The sequence below is a fragment of the Polypterus senegalus genome, chromosome 6 (assembly GCF_016835505.1).
Source record: "Polypterus senegalus isolate Bchr_013 chromosome 6, ASM1683550v1, whole genome shotgun sequence".
In the NCBI taxonomy this organism is placed as follows: Eukaryota; Metazoa; Chordata; class Cladistia; order Polypteriformes; family Polypteridae; genus Polypterus; species Polypterus senegalus.
Genome location: NC_053159.1, coordinates 116,125,158 through 116,150,604, shown reverse-complemented (window position 1 = coordinate 116,150,604; position 25,447 = coordinate 116,125,158). Strand labels below are relative to the sequence as shown.

General features: G+C 41.0%; 1 protein-coding gene across 1 annotated transcript in view; it reads left to right on the top strand.

Annotated features, from left to right (window-relative positions):
- Positions 1 to 17,262: 17,262 nt before the first annotated feature.
- The window catches only part of ppm1e (protein phosphatase, Mg2+/Mn2+ dependent, 1E), a 111,370-nt gene continuing 103,185 nt past the window's right edge, over positions 17,263 to 25,447 (top strand). The window contains exon 1 of the mRNA XM_039756862.1: positions 17,263 to 17,546. Coding sequence (XP_039612796.1) covers positions 17,365 to 17,546 — 182 coding nt within the window. The 5' untranslated portion in view covers positions 17,263 to 17,364. The remainder of the gene's footprint in view (positions 17,547 to 25,447) is intronic.

Below are 25,447 nucleotides of genomic sequence, written 5' to 3'. Positions count from 1 at the left end.
AGGGCCACGCCCACCAACTCGGACGCGACGACACAGGAAAAAATGGCGTCATTTATGGTCGTCTGTCGTAGAGGCCACATGCAGTGCAGGTCAGGTTAATGTCATGTACCTCCGAGCTACGTTGACTGTTCATAGAGGCATGTTTCTCGCGGAGGTGAATCGCCATATGCAGCGTGTGAAACGGTTTGCGAGGGGTATCCAATGGGATCCTTAAAACAAACAATCCTTTAAAACTGAGGTTAAAGCACAATGAAGGAATCAGTCTTTAAAAACCAATAAGCCCTGTGCCTCTGTTTCATTACCGTCTCACCTGCTTCACCGATGCAGGCCCTGCAACAGTCAAGACGCTCTGTCAGCAGCTGACCTTCTCTGTGCCTGACCGGTTCACACAGCGGCAGCGCAAGAGAAAGCCGCGCCAGAGACAGACAGAGGCACACACAGGCAGCTGGTGGGCGGCTCTCTGTGAGTTTCTCTTGCGAGCGGACACATGACCAGGCAGTGTGTATGCTTCGAGAATGAGGCTGGACGCGGCTTGCGACCGGGCACATGAGCAGGCAGTGTGTATGCTTCGACTGCGAGGGTGGACACGACAGGACCATCTAGGAAAAATCATGTCGCGGATGTGATTCGCTGTATGCAGTGTGTAAAACAGTTTGTCGCAGATGTGAATCGCTGTATGCGGCGTGTAGAACAGTTTGCAAGGGGTGTCCCTGTGTCTTTCCAGAAGTGTTCAACCATCAATAAATAATTATGCGGCGTTTGTTATGCCGTGGGTTCACTATTGTGTTGTATTTTCCTCTCTCCAGAGTTCCATCTTTTCATTCACTTACTGTTGTATTCTCACACTAACCTGTTTTAGACAATGTGTCTTTCCAGAAGTGTTTACCATTCAATAAATAATTATGCATGAGATTGAGCGTGTGTCTAGGCGTGGGTAAGCCGTTGAACCCCATTCGGGCTGCAAACTGTGGAATTGCCACTAAGTGCGACTCATACGCTCCCACTGTTTTCGTCCCTACCCTTTGTACACACCCCCCTCCCACACATTGACTGTTCATAGAGGCATGTTTCTCACGGAGGTGAATCGCCATATGCAGCGTGTAAAACAGTTTGCGAGGGGTATCCCATGGGATCATTAAAACATTCCTTTACAACTGAGGTTAAAACACAATGAAGTGAGCAGTCTTTAAAAAACGAGTTTTTGGTTACGATTCACGACCATGTGCAGCATAGCAAAGTGTTGTACACGCTACATTCAGCAATTCGCATCCGCGACAAACATGCGTCTTCTTAGATGCCCGTGCACTTTGTACACACCCCCCTCCCACCTCGCTACGCCGCACGGACGATTGTGTATTGGTTCGTTCCGTGCATTGTTACAATGTTGCTTTTCTTGCTGATTTATTACATTACTGATTTTGCAAATGTTACATTTTCTCCCTGTGCTTAAAAATTATTAAAAAACCAGCCTGATTATGAGGCGTATGGTACGCCGCGGGTTGGCTAGTATGATATATTTAACTAACATTTTTTTATCGTAACAACCAACGATTTATACAGGAAAATAATGACTATTAACAAGGTTGCCCAAACTTTTGCATCCCACTGTAATTCCATAAAAGAAGTTACTGACACTACATCTAACAACAAAATGGGGATGGAGTTGTTTAATTATACTATTGTCATAGGCACAGTACAAAGTCAGGCATACTGTACAATGAAAATGTTGCCCTGCATACTGTTCCAGGCACCAGTATACACAAAGACACCACAATCCAATTAATATGAAAATAAACAATATACAGTGGTGTGAAACTATTTGCCCCCTTCCTGATTTCTTATTCTTTTGCATGTTTGTCACACAAAATGCTTCTGATCATCAAACACATTTAACCATTAGTCAAATATAACACAAGTAAACACAAAATGCAGTTTTTAAATGATGGTTTTTATTATTTAGGGAGAAAAAATCCAAACCTACATGGCCCTGTGTGAAAAAGTAATTGCCCCTTGTTAAAAAATAACCTAACTGTGGTGTATCACACCTGAGTTCAATTTCCATAGCCACCCCCAGGCCTGATTACTGCCACACCAGTTTCAATCAAGAAATCACTTAAATAGGAGCTGCCTGACACAGAGAAGTAGACCAAAAACACCTCAAAAGCTAGACATCATGCCAAGATCCAAAGAAATTCAGGAACAAATGAGAACAGAAGTAATTGAGATCTATCAGTCTGGTAAAGGTTATAAAGCCATTTCTAAAGCTTTGGGACTCCAGCGAACCACAGTGAGAGCCATTATCCACAAATGGCAAAAACATGGAACAGTGGTGAACCTTCCCAGGAGTGGCGGCCGACCAAAATTGCCCCAAGAGCGCAGAGACGACTCATCCGAGAGGTCACAAAGACCCCAGGACAACGTCTAAAGAACTGCAGGCCTCACTTGCCTCAATTAAGGTCAGTGTTCACGACTCCACCATAAGAAAGAGACTGGGCAAAAACGGCCTACATGGCAGATTTCCAAGACGCAAACCACTGTTAAGCAAAAAGAACATTAGAGCTCGTCTCAATTTTCCTAAGAAACATCTCAATGATTGCCAAGACTTTTGGGAAAATACCTTGTGGATTGATGAGACAAAAGTTGAACTTTTTGGAAGGCAAATGTCCCGTTACATCTGGTGTAAAAGGAACACAGCATTTCAGAAAAAGAACATCATACCAACAGTAAAATATTGTGGTGGTAGTGTGATGGTCTGGGGTTGTTTTGCTGCTTCAGGACCTGGAAGGCTTGCTGTGATAGATGGAACCATGAATTCTACTGTCTACCAAAAAATCCTGAAGTAGAATGTCCGGCCATCTGTTCGTCAACTCAAGCTGAAGCAATCTTGGGTGCTGCAACAGGACAATGACCCAAAACACACCAGCAAATCCACCTCTGAATGGCTGAAGAAAAACAAAATGAAGACTTTGGAGTGGCCTAGTCAAAGTCCTGACCTGAATCCAATTGAGATGCTATGGCATGACCTTAAAAAGGCGGTTCATGCTAGAAAACCCTCAAATAAAGCTGAATTACAACAATTCTGCAAAGATGAGTGGGCCAAAATTCCTCCAGAGCGCTGTAAAAGACTCATTGTAAGTTATCGCAAACTCTTGATTGCAGTTATTGCTGCTAAGGGTGGCCGAACCAGTTTTTAGGTTTAGGGGGCAATTACTTTTTCACACAGGTAGATTTGTAGGTGTAGGTTTGGATTTTTTTTTTCTCCCTAAATAATAAAAACCATCATTTAAAAACTGCATTTTGTGTTTACTTGTGTTATATTTGACTAATGGTTAAATGTGTTTGATGATCAGAAACATTTTGTGTGACAAACATGCAAAAGAATAAGAAATCAGGAAGGGGGCAAATAGTTTTTCACACCACTGTATAGAAAAAAGAAATTTCCACAATAAATGCTGCAGTGAAATGGAATCATATATAGTGCAAATATTAATGAGTACTACATAAACATAAACCAGATAATGAGTTTGAAACACACTCTAAAAATAATGTAACTCATAATTCAAAAGGTGAATAGAGTAGGTAAATTACTAGCTAGGACTGCCAACAAAGTATGATATTGTGAGGGGAAGAGGTAATAGATGGGACTCATTCACAAGTCTAATTGCCTGTGGTAGGAGTGTAAATAGCATGTTGGGGATGGGGTGCTGCCTTTTATAATGTTGTGAGTCCTGATGATTCTGGCCTGGTAAATATCATTCGGAGATGGAAGAGCTGTTCCTGAAATAGTTTGAGCAGTCCTGACCACCTGCTGTAGAACTTTGTGGTCCTGTGTAGAGCAGTCTGTGTAAACCGAACTATGATGGCATTGGTAAGAATGCTCTCAATATTATTAATATAAAACTACTAAGGATTGTGGCTGGCATGACTATTTTCAGGACATAAAAACTGCTGAGATTTCTTTACCAACTGAATAGTGTTGTAGGACCAGGTAATGTCCTCACTAATATACGGGTGCTGTTCATAAAATTAGAATATCTAAGTTGATTTATTTCAGTAATTCCATTCAAAAAGTGAAACTTGTATATTAGATTCATTCATTACACACAGACTGATGTATTTCAAATGTTTATTTCTTTTAATTTTGATGATTATTACTGACAACTAATGAAAGTCCCAAATTCAGTATCTCAGAAAATTACAATATCAATTAAGACCAATGCAAAAAAAAGATTTTTAGAAATGTTGGCCAACTGAAAGGTATGAACATGAAAAGTATGAGCATGTACAGCACTCAATATTTAGTTGGGGCTCCTTTGGCCTGGATTGCTGCAGCAATGCGGCGTGGCATGGAGTAGATCAGTCTGTGGCACTGCTCAGGTGTTATGAGAGCCCATGTTGCTCTGAAAGAGGCCTTCAGCTCTTCTGAATTGTTGGGTCTGGTGTATTGCATCCTCCCCTTCACAATACCCCATAGATTTTCAATGGGGTTAAGGTCAGGTGAGTGTGTTGGGGAATCAAGAACAGGGATACCATGGTCCTTAAACCAGGTACTGGTAGCTTTGGCACTGTATGCAGGTGCCAGGTCCTGTTGGAAAATGAAATCTGCATCCCCATAAAGTTCATCAGCAGCAGGAAGCATGAAGTGCTCTAAAACTTCCTGGTAGATGGCTGTGTTGACCTTGGACCTCAGAAAACACAATGGACCAACACCAGCAGATGACATGGCACCCCAAACCATCACTGACTGTGGAAAATTTACACTGGACCTCAAGCAACGTGGATTCTGTGCCTCTCCTCTCTTCCTCCAGACTCTGGGACCTTGATTTCCAAAGAAAATGCAAAATTTACTTTCATCAGAGAACATAACTTTGGACCACTCAGCAGCAGTCCAGTCCTTCTTGTCTTTAGCCCAGGCGAGACACTTCCGACGCTGTCTCTTGTTCAAGAGTGACTTGACACAAGGAATGCGACAGCTAAAACCCATGTCTTGCATACTGAGAGATCATTTAAAGGCTTTTGCAGGTGTTTTGAGTTAATTAGCTGATTAGAGTGTGGCACCAGGTGTCTTCAATATTGAACCTTTTCACAATATTCTAATTTTCCGAGAAACTTAATTTGGGTCTTTCATTAGTTGTCAGTTATAATCATCAAAATTAAAAGAAATAAACATTTGAAATACATCAGTCTGTGTGTAATGAATGAATCTAATATACAAGTTTCACTTTTTGAATGGAATTACTGAAATAAATCAACTTTGTCATGATATTCTAATTTTGGGACCAGCACCTGTAAACACCAAGAAATGGTTTTCACTCTCTCTACCTCTGCCTTCCTTACTGTTGTACAGTGGTGCGTGCTGCTCCTCTTTTTTTCATGTGTCCAAAATCATCTCCTTTGGTTTACTATTTAAGGAGATTGTTGTCCTGGTGCCACATTACCAGATGTACCACTTCCCTCCTGTAGGCTGTCTCATCCCTCCTGGTTATCAGTCCAATGACTGTGGCAAATTTTCTGATATTTGGTGTTATTCTGGCAGCCAACACATTAACTCATATAAAAGGTATAAAACATGGCGGCTTAGCAAACAACCCTAAGAGGTCCCTGTATTTAAAACCCAAATATTGAAAATGACTTTCCCAATTTGGACTACCTGGGATTTATCTGTTAGGAAGTCCAGAGCCCAATCACATATGGTGGATTGCAGACCAAGGGGGTGGAGCTTCTCTGTCAGTTTTGATGAGATGACTGTTGAATACAGCTGACTGGTTGGAATATCACTTCGTTCCCAAGGAGATCACAAATTCCACAATAGCGACAGCTGAAAAATCTCACAAATCAACACCCTAATTCATATTGGCAAGACAAAATGGAGCCTTAACCTACAAAGAACAAATGGACAGTGGAATATGATAATGGTCACCTGGTTACCCACAAAACAAGAAAAGACTGTTTGGCAGACCACTGACTACAATAAGGAACAATTTCAGTGATCTAAGCTCTCATAAACGTTTAGTGCACTGAACAAGCTTGGCTGAACACAGAATTGAGAAGGAAGTTGTGCCCCATGCGCGGCTACCCACCGGTGCTGAGGAACAGGTCACTTAAGTACTAAGTGTCTTTTGAAAACTATTTTGGACTTCATGATTTTTTTTCTCTTCTTCTAATGTAACTTATTTGTTATCTTGATGTTTTTATTCATTGTTTAATCAATTTGAATTTATCATTTGGATTTTTGGGCCAAGGTTTTGGTAGTTGGGCGGCACGGTGGCGCAGTGGTAGCGCTGCTGCCTCGCAGTTAGGAGACCCGGGTTCGCTTCCCGGTCCTCCCTGCGTGGAGTTTGCATGTTCTCCCCGTGTCTGCGTGGGTTTCCTCCGGGCGCTCCGGTTTCCTCCCACACTCCAAAGACATGCCGGTTAGGTGGATTGGTGATTCTAAATTGGCCCTAGTGTGTGCTTGGTGTGTGGGTGTGTTTGTGTGTGTCCTGCGGTGGGTTGGCACCCTGCCCAGGATTGGTTCCTGCCTTGTGCCCTGTGTTGGCTGGGATTGGCTCCAGCAGACCCCCGTGACCCTATTCGGATTCAGCGGGTTAGAAAATGGATGGATGGATGGTTTTGGTAGTTGCCCATAATAATAATAATAATACATTTTATTTATATATAGCCTTTCCCATGCTTAAGGCACTTACAGAATATAAGAAAGAACAGCAGGGTATACAGTATATAGCATTGTACAAACCAAATAAATAAAGAAGATTAAGACAGTAAATTCAGAGAAAACCTAACAGACAACATAATTGATGGTCTAGCACACAAACACAGCCTACCGGTTACATGAGCATCTTGACAGAGAGGTAAACTGAGAGAAGGGTAATAAAGTCAAGTAGAGCTAAAAGCCTTCCTGAACAGATGAGTTTTGAGTTGTTTGTTAAAAGAATTCATGGAGTCAGCTGACCTGATTAATTTCAGTAGGTCATTCCAGAATTTGGGCGCTTTACAGATGAAGGCCCTGTCAACCATGGAGTGTCGACTAGTGTGGAGCACAACAAGATTGCCAGAATCAGAGGACCTTAGTGGGCGGGCAGGCACATGGTGATGGAGAAGGTCACTGATGTAGTTTAGCGCAAGGTTATTTAAGGCTTTAAAAGTTATTAGTAGGATTTTATATTCGATTCTGTAAGACACAGGGAGCCAGTGAAGATGGAGCAGTATGGGTGTGATGTGCTCACTGCTGCTGGTTTGAGTAAGGACTCTTGCAGCTGAGTTTTGAATAAGCTGGAGCTGTGATATAAGATTAGAAGGGGCACCTGCCAGCAACGAGTTACAATAATCGTAGGTCTTGTCCTGTAATCCACAGACTCAGCTGTTCCCATTCAAAGTAGAGTCCATAAAATCTGTAAATATTAAGCCAAATCCATGCAATTCAAGTCGGATGTATCCACGAACTATGCGTACAATAAAAGAAATAAAACAAGCATAAGAAAGTGTAGAATTAAGGTGAATTTTGTGGAAGTGTTGTTCAAAGGGAGAAGCGGCAGCAACATGCGTGCGCAAGCGTCCTTTACCTTTAAGGGGTGAAAAGGACAAATTTACATTTCAAGGCCTATTTCAAGTTGTGTGTGGTGTCTGCAATAAATAAATGAAGAAAGAAATAAATAAATACAATAGGAAATAAGAAGAGAGGAGGGAAGCACAGCAGCTAAAGTCCCTGTTATGTTTCAGCCGGGTTCACTACCTGTCAGGAAAAGAGCTGCGGCAACACCCGATGATAGTAAAGCACAGGCTGAGTTATCAGCATGACAAAAGTAGTGATACCCCCAGCAGAGTGACCTGGGATGCTGTGTTTTGTGAGAAGCACCTGAACCCCCTTTCTTCACGAACAGGAGGTCTGAGTGTTTACTCATTCAGTGTAATATTTCATTTGCCATTTTAATTGCTTCTGTACACTGTCTAGATGAAGAAAACATCAGTGTAAATCTGTAAATATTTTTCAGTGATTGCTACGCATCTTGCATTTAATTAACATTTCTTGTGCTTGCATGTAGCACTTTGTCTTTTCTACCTTAAACTACACTTTCCAAGTGTTTTCTCGATTTTGAAGATTGCACAGGTCTTTTTGAATATATTTTCCGACTTTAGAGTCATCTACTAGTTTCATAAATGAAATAACCGTAATGAAATGAGCGCCTTTAGTATAACAAAAGATTAATAGTCAGACAACAAATCTATGACCTTACCTCATATGGAGAATCAGACTTCTAATGCGAGAATCACATCTGGCCCCGAAAGAATAGCTTATTACCTGACTTGAAGTCCAGTTTCATAAGTTTCCTCGGAATTTTGGAATTTTATTGTTTGCTTTACTCTTTGCATACTTATTATAGTCCATGAATTTCATCTGTGGTGTCCCTGACTAAGCACCACTTTTCCAGTTACAAACCACTGACCTTCAGGTTACACAGAAACTCTCACATCATAGACAGCATTAAGAAAACTCCTTCACCCTACAGATGGGACAGGTCATAAGCTATGAACGGCATGCCCTGTGTGTACAACATCAGGCTGGACTGTCCCAGACCTCAGCTCCTATGCACCGCTGAACTATTACTGATGTTGCTTTGAAAAGTCTTAACAGATTAGCTAGATAGGATTATCCTTTCATGAACCCATGTTGGCGGTTTTAGCATATTATTAGCTACTAGCCAACCCGCGGCGTACCATACGCCGCATAATCAGGCTGTTTTTTTAATTATTTTTAAGCACGGGGAGATAATTAACATTTGAAAAATCGGTAATGTAATAAATCAGCAAGAAAAGTAACATTGTAACAATGCACGGAACGAAGCAACACACAATCATCTGTGACTGAAAACTGGCAGACCGCCATCGTACATCTGCCCACCTCCAACTCGTCACTTAAGTCGTTGTCGTCTTTGCACAGTCCAGATGCACCTGTGACTCACGTAGACTTTCCGTGTTCCTGCAGGAGCATCTAAGAAGACGCATGTTTGTTACGGATGCGAATTGCTGTATATAGAGTGTAAAACAGTTCGCTATGGTGCACGCGTGTCGTGCGTCGTAACTGAAAACTCGGTTTTTAAAGACTGCTTACTTCATTGTGTTTTAACCTCAGTTGTAAAGGATTGTTTTAAGGATCCCATGGGATACCCCTCGCAAACCGTTTTACATGCTCCATATGGCGACTCACCTCCGCGAGAAACATGCTTCTATGAACAGTCAACGTCGCTCAGAGGTGCATGTGGCCTCTACGACAGACGAATATAAATGACGCCGTTTTTTCTGTCTTGTCGCGTCCGAGTTGGTGGCCGTGGCTCAGTGAGTTGTCGTCGTATCCAATGGTCTTGGAGTTGGTGGGCGTGGCTCCTTCCTGCGCGCCATAGGTGTCTTACTTGTCGGCGGCTTAGTGAATCCACACCCCTTCCGGCGTGCTTTCCATGGGTGTCTTGCCTTAGTGAATTATATATATATAGATTATTCATACAAATAATCTGATGAAGTTTTTAAAAATTATAAAGTTTACTGGAATTCATTTTGCTTACCTTCTTGTTGATTTGAGTCACATTGCCAGCTTTCAAGTCATTACGTTCTTTTCCCATATGAAATAATTGGGTTTTAATTGTCTCTAATACACTTAGCACCTGAAACACATCCATCCATCCATCCATTGTCTAACCCTGAATCCGAATACAGGGTCACGGGGGTCTGCTGGAGCCAATCCCAGCCAACACAGGGCACAAGGCAGGACCCAATCCTGAGCAGGGTGCCAACCCACCGCAGGACACACACAAACACACCCACACACCAAGCACACACTAGGGCCAATTTAGAATCGCCAACCTGAAACACAACTGTATTTTTTATTTTAAAATCTTTAAACTCAGTTTTGTTTTACTTCTCCATTATGCATTACAAGTAGCTTCTTCTTTTGTAAATTTGTGGATAAAACATTTATGTCATTTGCTATTTGCTCCTTATTTTCAAAGATTTTCCATGTACATCTCTGATGTATTTTAAATTCTCTCTCACTGCTTTTTACTACATGCTACAAGAAAAGAATATTGCCTTCAACTACAAATCTTTTATTGGTTTGTTTATAAAATTTTGCCAACATTTTTTCTTTATTTCTGTGTTATTTGTGTTAATCTTGTGCTTTTAAATGACAGCATTCAAACATTTTATTCTACTTTTAGGGGAATTATTTACATTGCCCCGGATGAGAATGTCTCTGAAGTGATATCATCTAATAAACTTTTAATTTTCCCATTCTGAGATTTTCTTTTTGTTTCCTAAATCCCAAAACATCCTAGTTCCCCAGATTATACATCTTTGTATTAATCTTTTTGTTTTCAAAGACAATTTCAGACTCACTCATGTTGTAATCTGTGCTGATCAAAACATTAATCTTCTCTCTTTCTTACTATGTGTTTATTGTTAGAAAACAGTCTAGATACTGTAGGTGTTAACCCAAATTGCAATTGGATGAACTGGGTGAAGAAACATTTGTCAATACATCACTTTAGTTACCTTTTCCATATTTTCAAGAAAGGCTTCCTAGTCAATACAGTACTGTATTTGGAAATCAATATGTTTGAATATGTCTTTATTTTAATACATAACATTCTGTAAAATCTCAGAATTTGAAGTAACAAACGTCAATTACTGAATCCCTAGAATTTTTATTTACTAAAATAACCCATTTAACATGTTTCTGTGATTACTATCTGAGCCTGAATATTTTTTGACAAAAAGTGCCACAAATCTTTCTTTTCCACCTTTTTTTTTTTTTAAATCTTTCCCAAATGATTTATAACCTTTGGTATTTATAATCACTGCTATTATGTTCTCCATGAATCTGTATTTACAGGAAGACAATAATATAGTCACAGTCATGTGCTTTGTTCCTAGTGTCCTGCATGTTATGGGCTAAATATTTCAACAGAGGAATTTAAGCTTTTTAAATTTTGTAGAGATATTATGTGGGACTGGTCAGTCTTCATTCTGTTTTCCCACCAGTTTTGGTATTGTTTTCTTTTAACTTAAGAAATTATTAAATAGGCAAACATCAGCATTATCACTATTCCTTAAATGTTCTTTTTTTGCATCCAATAGTATTGCCAGTTACAGAGTAAAACACTTTGGGTGATTTTACTGTGATTTTTTTTTATTGACTAGCTGTGTTACCTTGCTTTGCCCAGGATATTTCGTAGGACAGTCTCGGTTACAGTATATTGCTGTCAATTAATCAGGTGTATCAAAAGAACTATGTAATTAGATACTTTTCTATATAAATTATTTGTGCTACTTTTTTAACCGGGGCTAAAATTATTGGCAGGCAATGTGGTATAGTGGTTAATTGGACCAAGGACTTCAGACCATGAGGTTGTAGGTTCAGATCCTGCTGCTGACATTGTGTGGCCATGAGCAAGTCACTGTACCTGCTGTGCTGCAGTTGGAAAAACCAAAAGAAGCGTAACCAACTGTATCAAAAATTTTGTATGTAAGTCACCATGGATAAAGGCATCAGACAATCATATTATTAGGTCACTGAAACTGCTTACCTTTGAACATGCTATATATAATTGCACATGAAGAAAATATTCCTGCATTAGATCAATTCCTGCTTTTCCTAGTGACTTGGCTTCCACCCCTACTTCTCTCTTCCTCCCTTTTAGTTTCTAGCGAAGCAATGCTAACAGTCATAGCCGCAGTGCTTGGCACTGGTGCTAAAGGTTTATAGCACGCTTGGCATCTTCATTGTGCTTTGCCAAACTTTCCCCTTCCATTTCACACCTCACTGTAGATGCCAAGCATAATCACAACTCTTTATTACTGTCCAGGACACCACCATATCTTCAGTTGTTTGTCCACCCTGTTGGTTACTGGTGCTATTCATGTGGCCCGGTAATGACTTCTGCTATGTTCTTTATCTGCTTAAAGCACTTTTTAGCACAGCAAAAAGCATGTAAATTAACGTAATGTATTAATACATATCGACAGATGAAAAGGGTTAGCAAATTTTCATTTTCTAGGACATCACCAAATTTCAATTAAATGTGTCAAGTTATTTTTGAGATTTTGGGGTATTTGGTTTATATATTGTAGGGTGTTTTTTAACCCCTAAACATTGATGCATCGAAATTTCCTATCTTAGTGTATATGTACTCACTTAGATGTATGATGCTTACATTTTTCAGCCTCTTAACTAAAGGGAAACAGTGATTTTAATAATGAGTGGAGCAACTATAAGGTAGTGTATGAGTCCGTCAACCTCGCATTATATACAGTATATATAATTCTTTATATATTCTTCCATAATATATGGAAAGAAGGAGGAATGGACTTATCCTCCTAACACTGTTTCCCTTTTAAAGTGCTGTTCTGAGGCCCTTTCTTGCTGCTCACGGCCTGCTTTATTGGTATTTCAGATCTCAGATAATTCGCCGACACTTGACTTTTGTGTTCCTCTAAGGTCCGGACTCAGAGCTCACTGCAAGAAAGATAGATAGATATGAAAGGTAATATATGATAGATAGATTTATTATTATTATTAATAATAATACATTTTATTTATATAGCACCTTTCCCATGCTCAAGGCGCTTTACAGAGTTTAAAAAAGAACGGCAGGGGATACAGTATATAGCATTGTACTAAACCAGATAAATAAAGAAGAGTAAGATAGTAAATTCAGAGAAAAGCCTAACAGACAACATAGTTGATGGTCTAGCACACACACACAGCCTACCGGTTACATGAGCATCTTGACAGAGAGGTAAACTGAGAGAAGGGTAATAAAGTCAGGTAGAGCTAAAAGCCTTCCTGAACAGATGAGTTTTGAGTTGTTTTTTAGAAGAATTCATGGAGTCCACTGACCTGATTAATTTCAGTAGGTCATTCCAGAGTCTGGGCGCTATGCAGCTGAAGGCCCTGTCACCCATGGAGTGTCGATTAGTGTGGGGCACAACAAGATTGCCAGAATCAGAGGACTTTAGTGGGTGGACAGGCACATAGTGATGGAGAAGGTCACTGATGTAGTTTGGCACAAGATCGTTTAAGGCTTCGTAGGTTATTAGTAGAATTTTATATTCAATTCTGTAAGACACAGGGAGCCAGTGAAGGTGAAGCAGGATGCTCACTGCTGCTGGTTTGAGTAAGGACTCTTGCAGCTGAGTTTTGAGTAAGCTGGAGCTGTGATATAAGATTAGAAGGGGCACCTGCCAGCAACGAGTTACAATAATCGATGCGGGATGTGATAAAAGCATGGACAAGTTTCTCAGCATTAGAGAAGGAGATGAAGGAGCGAACATGGGATATGTTATGGAGGTGAAAGTAAGAAAGTTTCTTAAAGTGATTTATGTGAGCGGAATAAGAGAGGGAGGAATCAAAAATGACACCAAGATTCTTTGCAGTGGAGGCAGGTCTGATGAGATCACCGCCAAGATGGACTGGGAAGGATCTCATTTTATTAGGTTGCACTTTAGTCCCAAGTTGCAGGAGTTCAGTTTTGTTTCAGTTTAATTTTAAAGAGTTCTGCTCCATCCAGGTATTAATTTCACCGAGGCAGGTTGTGAGCTGAGAAAGCTCTGATGAAGTTCCACTTTTAACATTGAAGTAGAGTTGAGTATCATCTGCATAAAGATGATAACCCAGTCCATAGCTACGAATAATATGGCCAAGGGGAAGCATATAAATACAGAAGAGAAGAGGGCCGAGGACCTCACAAGCTCTGAGTAACTCCTTGTGTGACTGGCACTGAGCTGGATCTGCTGTTGCCAAGACTAACAAACTCTTGCCTATCGGTCAGATAGGACTTGAGCCACTGGAGGGCAGTGCCAGAGATACCCAGTATGTTCTCCATTCTGGACAGTAAAATGTCATGTCTGAGAGTGTCAAATGCTGCACTGAGGTCTAACAGAATAAATATGCTGGTTGTCCAGTCTGCTGCCATAAGCACATCATTGGTTACCTGAAGAAGAGCAGTTTCACAGCTGTGCTGTGCCCTGAAACCAGACTGAAAGGATTCCATCAAATTATTAGAAGTTAAGTAGTTGATAAGTTGGGAAATAGATGGATAGATATGTTTTTATATGCGTGTATTCAAGGGCGGGCTATAAACACTGGCACTTTTTTTAACAAAGATAAATGCAGTTGGTTAAACCTATTGCCATTTTTATCTTGCATCGCTCATAATTTCATTTAGGATGGGCAAGGGCTCCTTAGCTCCTTGAGATGCTAACCAGGCGCTAGCGGAACTCTACGAGATCATCAGCAAAATGCAAACGACGCACCCCGAGGCATTTTTCATTATTGCTGGAGACTTCAATCATGCCAACTTGAAGTCATTTCTCCCAAAATTCTCCCAGAATGTGAACTTTGCAACTAGAGGGGGAAGCTGTCTGGACAATGTTTACACGAGCGCTCCTGACGCCTACAAGGCACTACCCCACCCTCACCTGGGCTGTTCAGATCATATCAGCGTTTTTATGGTTCCTGCATACAAGTCCCTGCTGAAGCGCACTAAACCAGCCCGCAAGAGCATCAGAGTGTGGCAGGTTGGTGCGGTTTCAGCTCTCCAAGACTGCTTCGAATTGACAGACTGGGACATTTTCAGAGAGGCTGCTATGGATGGTGACTCCATCAATCTGGAGGAGTACACAGACTCTGTGACTGGCTACATCTCCAAATGCATAGAGGATGTTACTGTTACCAAGGATGTTACCACAAGAGCCAACCAAAAGCCCTGGATGACAAGAGAAGTGCACAAGCTGCTCAAGATCAGAAATGCAGCCTTCAGATCTGGAGACAAGGCCGTCCTCAGGGTGACCAGAGCCAACCTGTCTTGTGCTATAAGGAGAGCTAAGTGGGCATACGCGCAGAAGATCAACAAACAATTCAGCAGCACCAGAGACGCACGTCGTATGTGGCAGGGTGTTCAGGCAATTACAAACTACAAGCCCAATCCACACAGCAGTGATGGTGATGCCTCCCTTCCAGATGAGCTGAACAACTTCTTTGCATGGTTTGAGGCACAGAACAAAGAGCCTGCGAGAAAAGCAACACCTCCCTCCACTGACCAAGCACTCTGTCTCTCCATAACAGATGTGAGGAGGACTCTATCCAGAGTCAATCCACGGAAGGCTGCAGGACCTGACAACATACCTGGTCTTGTGCTCAAAGAATGTGCAAGTCAACTGGCTGGTGTCCTCACAGACATCTTCAACACATCTCTGAGCCAGTCGTCAGTCCCAACATGCTTCAAGTCGACCACCATCATACCAGTGCCAAAGAAGTCATCAGTGACATGCCTGAATGACTACCGACCAGTTGCACTCACACCAATCATAATGAAGTGCTTGAAAGGTTAGTCATGTCACACATAAAGACTAATTCCCTGCCTCCCTTGACCCTCTTCAGTTTGCATACCGCTCAAACAGGTCAACTGAGGATGCCATATGCTCTGCCCTTCACATCTCCCTGACACATCTGGATAAAAAAGACACATATGTCAGGATGCTATTCATAGACTTTAGCTCTGCCTTCAACACAATCATCCCTCCAAAGCTGGTTGTAAAACTGAGCAGGTTGGGCCTAAACACCACCCTCTGCAATTGGATCCTGGACTTCTTGACAGAGAGGCCCCAGTCAGTTCGGATGGGCCACAACACTTCCAGCATCATCACACTGAGCACTGGAGCACCGCAGGGCTGTGTGCTTAGTCCACTGCTCTTCACCCTGCTGACTCACGACTGCACAGCCACGCACAACACCAATCACATCATCAAGTTTGCGGATGATACGACGGTGCTGGGACTGATAAGCAGGGATGATGAAAGAGCATACAGAGATGAGGTGAAATGGCTGTCCGCATGGTGTGAAGACAACAATCTATCTCTCAATGTCGACAAGACAAAAGAGATAATCGTGGACTTCAGAAAATCACGTCCTGCCCACATCCCGCTCAGCATCAACGGTTTAGATGTGGAGATTGTTAGGAGTACCAAGTTCCTCGGTGTGCACTTAACTGAGGAACTTACGTGGACACATAACACCTCATCACTAATCAAGAAAGCCCAGCAGAGACTACACTTCCTGAGGCGGCTGAAGCAAGCACGTCTTCCCCCTTCCATCCTCACCATGTTCTACAGAGGCACCATAGAGAGTGTCCTGACCAGCTGCATCACTGTCTGGTATGGCAACTGCAACATATCCGACCGCAAGCGCCTGCAAAGGATAGTGAAGACAGCAGAGAACATTATTGGGGTGCCTCTCCCTTCACTACAGGACATATTTTACAAACGCAGTGTCCGCAAGGCCTGCAGCATTGTGCAGGACCCTTACACCCCTCACATGGACTTTTCACACTTCTGCCATCCAAGAGAAGATACTGCAGCATCAAAGCCAAATCTGCCAGGCTGCAGGAGAGTTTTTACCCCCAAGCTGTTAGACTCCTTAACACCAGGCTGCCCCCTGGGACCTTCCACACGGCCTCAACCACCACTAAAAACAGAACTTTTATACATGAAAACCACTATCCTGCAAAGATGAGTGTGCATGTAGAAAAGAACTGAAAATCTCATACTGACCTCTAAGGATTTTGACACTCTTGATATCCTTATGCTATGAAACATTCTGACCTGTCATTGTTTACACACGTCTTAAACAACTATTATCATACACTGATAATTTCTGTATTATCTATATCTATTATTTATTATTTATTTACTTATTATATTACATATCTTACACATCAATATTGCTGCTACTTGTTTGTCCTATCTTTGCACAATGTCTTGTCTTGTTTGTGTTTTAATTTTACATTTTTTTAATTTTATTCTGTTTTTAATTTACTATTTGCACATCATGTTGTTACACTGTGGACCCTGTGCTTCGCAATTTCGTCTATCTGTATACTTGTATATGGTTGAGATGACAATAAAGTTCACTTTGACTTTGACTTTGAGATGAAGGAGTTATTGGATGGACTGCAATAAAGAATTGGTCCGGTGAAGTTGAAATAACCCGAACACAGAGCAAAGTTTCGAAGTAAAATGCTTCTCAGAAGGCGTGCGTCTTCAATGCTGTGCTTCAATTTGCAGAGAAGAACGAATAAAAAACTCGCAGCACTAGAGAGCACGTGAGTCACGTGTGCTACCCTTGAAAAATCCCGCCTTATTAACAACCTTCTACGTCTCACTTGCGCGCACGGAAAGCGCAGCGCAGAGCACGCGCGCGTCCCCGTCTTCTTTCTTTCTTTCGTGAGCGCGCACCAGGAGCTATCCAGCAGCGTCCCGATCTGCGCTCCTCTCGTCCGACTCTGTCTGCTTTCGTGTAGCTAGGAATGAGCAGCGATGGCCAGCTCCGCCAGCGAGGAGAAAACCTTCCGTAGATTCTTGGAGCTCTTCCTCCGCGAGGTGCGCGGGCCACCAGGGGATGAGGAACCGCTGCCGTTGCGGCCGCTGTCCGACTTCATCTCAGAGGACGAGGTAGAAGGGGAGTGCCTGGACTTGTGTCTGCAGCACCTCTGTAAATAGTTAAGTAGAACCGGCGAATCGGGCTTGGTGGGAGGATGCCGGTGGGGTGCGGGATATCCGCGGCAAGTCGAAGGACGCTGCCATACAGGACATGAGGTACAAGGGCAGGAAGAAGAAGAAAGCGGACAGAACGCCGGTGGGACGGCTAACCAGCCAACACTATCTATCTATCTATCTATCTATCTATCTATCTATCTATCTATCTATCTATCTATCTATCTATCTATCTATCTATCTATCTATCTAAGTCTTGATTGGATTAACAAGTGCAGGATCTTTCGCGCTCTCCGACTTTAAGACCATGCATGCAATTTTCTCTGCCCGAATCATCGTCCTCTGTGCGGATCTTTCCTTCTCCTTATCTGTTTGTTCCTCTTGCCTGTATCAGTCTCGTTCTGTGCTTCACTCTGGTCTTGTTTCACGTTTATCTTTCAGTGACTTTTAACGAATCTTTCCTGGTTCTCAACCTCTATATCTTTTTCTTCTTATATTGTATTATTCCCATTGCCAGTGTCTTTCTTTCTTTCTTTCTTTCGACTCATTCCTCTATCTTCCTACTTTCCTCTGTATGTGCGTCTGGAACGCTGCCAATGTCTGTGCCTATCACTTAGTTAAGTTCATCTCTTTGTTTTCTAAATCTTGGCCAAGATTGTGTGCACCCAGAGCCTCTTCTGGCGGCAGTTGTCACAAGGCAGGAATATGGATTTTATGATTGATGCAGCAGTCTATTTCAGATTGCACACACGCATATCAATGCAGCAGTGTACAGCAATTTAGAGAACCAGCCGGCTTGATACCGTGTCCTGGAATTTGAAAGGACATCTGAGTTCTTGCAGGTCAATTGAATATTAGATCTTCGTTGTTATTATATTTTCAGATTTGGCAGAATGTTCATATTAAAAAGTGATGGCTTTCTTTGAGCAGTCATGGTTGTACAGCCTGTGGTGTTGCTGGTTTATAGTTTTACGTTTTTTTTTTTTTTTCCTAAGCTGGTGTGTCTTTTGTGCAGAATGTAAGTATTCTCACCAGATGTGTGCAGGTTTCCTCCATCGTCTCCAGTTGCCAACCACCTTTGAAAGATGTGCTGCTAAGTGGATTTTTGACACTGCAAACTAAACTGGGTGCTTTCAAGTGTATTTTTAAGTTTTCCTATTGGGAGAATGGTGTCCAATGCAATGCCGGTTTCTTCTTCGCAGTTGTGATTGACTTTTGTTTGTCTTAATCCAAAGCTGGATAAGTAAGCCGAGAAAACAGATGAATGGTTTTCTTTCTCTCTTTAATCACATGTGGGATTTTTTGGTGTGTATTTATTCAATCATATCTGTCCTCTTTCTCGTGTATTTTTTCTTGATCACTGCATCTCCTAGTCTATCTGCATGTCTTTGTCTGTTTTTTTTTTTTCCATATGTGCTTCTTAGTTTGCCCAACTCTCTCTCCTCCCCTCCCCTTCTGTTTTCTCTGCTGGTTCATTTCTGCAGTATTCCTCTTGACTCACCATTTGGGCAAGCATCTGTGTGATTGGAAAGTCCAGGCTTTGCTTTGTGTTAGACTACTGCCTAAGCCCTGCCTTCTAATGTATCCTTTCTTAAACTTGCCCCAGGTTATATACATGTTCAATCCAAGTTGTAGTCATTCCTACATGTTTATAAGTGTCCGTAAACAGATCAAAGCGAGTGTTGCTGGAGTGGAGGTGAAGGCAGACTGTGGGCTTAAAGGTGGCAAGCCTGAACACAACCTGACAGCTGTCTCTTGTTCCTTGCACCGCATAATATCTCCCTGTTTTTCTCAGTGTGTCCTACTTGCTATGCATTATAGGTGGGAAAGAGGTGGGATGTGTGGGCGTTTGTTACTTTATTACCCCTTAAGAAATGCAGCATCTGTTCTACCAAGACCTGTGATATGTTTTATAGAAATGCAAGCCTACAGCTATGGGATACTACTGAATATATTAATGTGTTCAAAAGTGATTCTGTCCAACTGCCCAATTTGGGTCGTTTCCTATTTGAATTAAATCTTTCTAGCAATGATTAATCAATAAATAGAAAAAAAAACGTTTTTGTTTGAATAAACAATACATTACTCCAGTCTTCCTCTGGTTAGTCTATTTTAACGTGACGATTTAAAATAAACACAAAGAATGCTATTTATCAAAGCCCTCTGTGTACTCTGTGTTTGTTTGCTGAGCTTAGGTTTAGTGCAAAAATGTCTGTTGGAAAAATAAAATTCTTTTTAATCACTCGGAGCTGACAACACTTGAGTTCTGTGCTCCTTAGTCAAAAATTGACAAGTCAAGCCAGAGTCAGGTCTGTTGACCAGATTCTACACTGCAGTAGTGTAATAATTATGTTTCTGAGCATTGGTGTTAAAGAGTAAATACAGGAATTGTTTGAAAAACAAAACATAAAATGCTACTTTTACTCTTCTACTGTATTCATTTTAATCAGATGATTTGCAGAAGATTCCAGGGTGGCTGGTCTCACTGAGCGACTCTGTCGAACTGTTTCTTAACTTGCATTAACATTCTCTTTACTGTGCCTTAGAACTACCTTGTATGTGTGTGCATCTTTCTTGTGTATTAATGTGCTGTGATCCTTTAAGTGTTTCAACTCTAAAGTGGCCTACTCCCTGTAAATCGAACTGCAATTGATAACATCTTTTATGTGGACAGCAGTGAACTGTTTCTGACTTTTTGTTACTCAGTCAGATCCATTAACTCTGGTGAAAGCTCTTGACTCTCAGCATTGCTCCATTCCTGTGGAGTAGCATGAAGACTGAGTTCTTTCGTCCTATTGACTTACTGAAAGCATAGCTGTGTGGTCAGCACTTTTTGTGCCGCCTGAAATGTTAAGGTATGACTGCTCCAGATTATCTGTCTGTCTGGTTTATGTTTTTGATCTGTTGAAGTTATGTGACAGCATGCTTAGCACCTCAAATTTGTGCTTTTAAATTGTGTGGTCAGTAATTGCAAGATATATCTATAAACATCATTATTAGTAACACAGAAGGGTTATCAGCCTCTTTTAGGGTCACTGTCAGTATGGCCACATGGTCATAATTGTAGTGATTAAGGATAATTGTTAACATTATTAAATGGTCAGAAATTCCCAAGCCTTTCACCAGTGATGTTAAGTTGACAAAATTATTATCACATGATATATTTTATCTGAAACATTCTAAAATAAACAAACCACTTTAATTTTATATAATGCTTTCTATAGTGAACACTATCCCTAGGCACTGTTCAAGGACTATAGAGATGCAACTGCTTCCGTACATTGATGTATGAAATCCTACCCTAATTCTGCCCTGTACACTTTGCTTTGTGTAACAGTCACCAGTAATTAGCGTCAAATACCCATAAGTCCATTTTATCAACTGTCAATCACAATATGGCTGTAATTTAGGTGACATTTTAAGGTTGAGATGTTTCTATCATTTGTAGTATTACACCATCCCTAAAGTAAACTGTTTTTAACACATGGAAGGTACTTGGTATTGAGAGTTTAGAGGCAGTTATAGTGGCAATATGGTACAACTTTGGGATTTCTTTGCTTTAAATGTATCCTTTCATAAACACATTTCATTTATTTACTTGCTAGTAGACAGTTTGCTAAAACAAACCTAGTTGATTACCGAGATGAAGACTGAAGAAGTACCTTTAAAATTTACTACTTCTTTCAAAATAGTGCACCTCTAGATAATCTTTGGCAGCATTGAGAGCAAGACCTTCCATCCAAATATTGGATAATGATTGGAAGTCAGTAAATGAAAAAACACATTCTCATGAATTTGTACAGGGTATGATCTCACAACTCAGAATTGTACATCATACACGTTCTTCTCAACTCAGATTGCCCAAAATGTGCCTAGATCAGGGCTCTGATGTTAAGTGACTTTCTTGGGCAGCTGCCTCACTAGGTCATATATTTTGGGAATGTCCTGCACTCAGATCTTATTGAAATAAATATTTCGCTTATTTATCAGACAGTCTTAGAATCACAATAATCTCTTGACCACTTACATCAATATTCAGAGTAAAAAATGCGATGAGACATCACTGCCTAATTAAAACTACTGTTGGGGTCACACTGCTTTACTAGCATTTTTCCTCATCTTAAGCTGATGTCATATTGAGTGACCTTTATTTGTGATGTATGTCAGACTTTCCAACTGTGGTTGCTCATTACTTCACTGCACCCAGTCAAATTACAAGACTGAAAATCGCAGCCCATGTCACATTTACTGACTGAGTGCTGGTCTTCCACCACAGTCATGCTCGCCCCTTTTTCTGACAGTCAACAGCTTGCTGCATGATGGAACCAGTGCTGTATGAAGGGTAACAGCTGCGGCGAGTTGGGCAGCAATCTCTATCTTTTAATTCTTTTTCATTTCAGTTGTGGTAAGTAAAACCCAAGATTTCATACAAAGTATCGGCTCCTCTGTTTGCAAGGTCCACAGCCCTGTGCTGCCTGGCGCAGCCTATGCTGTACAAAAGATTAATGTGAAAGATTAAGATGTTGGTGTGTTCAGCCATAGTCTTTGACCCTTTTTTTCTTTTTCCCATTCTGTTTAGGTACATAAAACATGAGACATAATAATAATACTTTATATTTATATAGCAGTTTTCTCCATACTCAAAGCTATCTCCAAACAGAGCTGGGATACAAACCCACGATCTCCTTACTGCAAGGCAGCAGTGCTACCACTTCACCAACTGCGTGGAGAAGTCAGATGAGCTTCTCTTCTGATTGTGAGGTTCAAAACAGGCATGTTGTTTATTGCTCCTCCTTGCATTACAGTAATCCCTCCTCAATCGCGGGGGTTGCGTTCCAGAAAAGGTGAAGGTAAAAATCCGCGAAGTAGAAACCATATGTTTGTCTGGTTATTTTTATATATTTTAAGCCCTTATAAACTCTCCCACACTGTTTATAAATATTCCCTGCACAGTTATACAATATAAACCTAGATTGTAGGTAAGATTCATTGAAATTATGTATGTAAACACACTGTTTATATACAGTAAAACCTAAATATTATTTTAAAGATATCGAGCGCCTCCGATATCACATATGTTACAGACATTATGATAGACAGGCCACCAGCAATAAATACGTACAATGCAAGAAAAATTGTATACAGTTAATGTGTGTACAGTGACACTAAACGTACGTACATGTACTAAGTACTGTAAGTAGAAAATGAATTATGGTTACTCACCAACAATGAGTTTAGTTTTACTGCACAACAAAGGAGAGCGTTACAGCCCTTCTAAAGGAGCCTCTTCAGGTAACTGTGTAGCACCGCCATTATTCTTCTTCAATCCAAATCCCTAAAGCAGATTCCATCCAGACTACTGCCTTATTACATCCACTTACAACTCGTTTTGTGCGCTGGTTAAAAGGACACTGCGGCCGTCGATCTTATATTCTTTTCCTCCTTTTTAAATAAAAAGAATTGTGGACTCATTGATGCCGCAATGGCATCCTACAGCGGTGTAGCTTTTTCCCTTCCTTTAACATATCCAAAACTTTTACCTTTTCGGCAATCGTTAGCATCTTCCGTTGGCGCTCGGGCATGGCCCCTGAAGCAGTAGCAGGAGCAGATCGTTTTGGAGCCATAACGAAGTGCTTGACTACGCACAAAGATAAACACAAAAGAGCACAAAAGTTAACTCTTTACACAGCGAAACACGTTGATGCTGAATGAACGAGACGACACCGTGGAATTGAATTCGGCGCTCCGTCGCTGAGCCAGTCAGCACACAGGAACTTAACTGCATGCTCTGATTGGTTAGCTTCTCAACCATCTGCCAATAGCGTCCCTTGTATGAAATCAGCTGGGCAAACCAACTGAGGAAGCATGTACCGGATGTAAAAAGACACATTGTCCGCAGAACCCGCGAAGCAGCGAAAAATCTGTGTTATATATTTAGATATGCTTACATATAAAATCCGTGATAGAGTGAAGCCGTGAAAGTCGAAGCGCGATATAGCGAGGGATTACTGTATATATATTGAACTTCCAGATGATCATTCATTGGTTGTCAGTTCTCCTGCACACTGAGTTCGCTCCTTCAACTAAGGAGAAAATCAAACCTGTTTGATTTTATTGTAGGCAGTTAGCAGACTAGTTGGTTTCAGTCATTTGGAATTTCATATTTAGCAATCATTAAGCTTCACAGAAGTATACCACTGACTGCCTCTGACTTTCTAACGTTGTGAATGAAAATCGCTGGAAAAGTCACTTAATATGACATACTTTACTCACATGAAAGTATTTAAATAGGTGGATTTAAAATTAAGACAAGTGTAACTCACTTCACGACGAACTGTTCAAAACTTTCAATAGAATTTGACAGACGTTTATTAATGTCCTTAATCAATCAAGCTTGATGAACCTCTCCTAACCAGTTGGCTGCTTCAATGTTTTTGAGTTATTAGTTCAGATTAAATATTTTGATTTACTGCTGTTTAGATGAGTAGGGCTGAAGAGGCTGGATTTAATTTAAATCCGATGTAGGACTGCGTATCTAAGAGACCTGTAACAATCTCATTGCAATGTAATTTGTACAACCAATAAAAATATAATAAAACGTACTTTGTGCTTGTTTGTTTACAAGACATATTTCACTAGTTATAAACTGTAATGCCTGGCATTTTTATAGCTCTTCTTGGGTGACTCAGTTGATTTGTGGAAGAAGCAGCAGTGAAGCCAAGTACATTCACAGAAACTTGACAATCCAGTTTGATATTCAGATGTGACAGTTTTTAAAGTGTGAATACCTGATCAGTGTTTTTGGCCCATGAGACAGTTCTAAAAGGCAGCAGAGTGGCACAGCATTACTAATCACTGTGTCAACATTCTGCCGCACAGAAATGAATGCCAATATGACCATGGCCATGTGATTCTCAGAAGAGTAGACCTGTTGAAGGTCAGGTAATTTACCATGAGGATGTGCTGTGTGGCTGCTTCATTACTTCTTCAGAGAATTGGACAGTCCTGAGTAGGCAAACTGTATCAGACTGTACAGTAGATCTATCCCCAAAATTTGATGTATTGTTTATAGGATGATGTGATGTCTGCACTGAGGGCAGGGCATTGTGATGAAATAAAATCTCAAGGCTTCCCTTGGCTCCAGTGTTCATTGCTGTTGTCTCTTCAGATCTTTGAAGCTTAGATGAATAAATATTTCTTGGTGCTCAGTCAAGGGCACATGGTGATTCTGGTTTGAACTGGATGTCACTTTCAACCCAGGCAGGCACCCTGGGCCCTATTTTAGAATACAGATACAAAAAATTCTTCTCAAGAAAATTTGGCTGTGAGGCTTCACTCCAGAACTTGACAGACTAAATGACAACATGCATTGCTAGATTCCTTTTTACAGGAAGCTTGCTTGTGCTGCTCCAGAAAATAAAGACTTGTTTGACATGAAGTATATTTGCTTTCCAATCTCAAATTAATTGAAATCTAATTTGTTGCAAATGCCCTTGCTAGAGGCATCTATTCAATATTAGGCTTTGATGAGTAAGAATTGAAATTTCCATCACTTGACACTTGTCAAGAGGACTTGGATTGAAACACAGTTCCTGTGTGCGTTGCTGTGCATTGTAGGTTTAACCGTGTGACCTGGTTGCCTTTATACAGACTTTAGTTGAAAAGATAAAATGTGAGCCTTTTCCTTGCCTCATGTTTTGCTTTTTCGATGTGCAGGCAAGCAGATGATCAGGAACCTAATTACATTAGTCGGTGATCAGAGACGCAGCACAGCTGCTACTTTTCTCAAGGACAGATTCACTGAGCAAAGAAGTGCTCTGTTCAGCCCAGATTGAGATCTGTGATAAATGAGCTAAGCTTGGTTTTCAAGGCAGGTCGTTCTCATATTGGGTAGAAGGATCATATT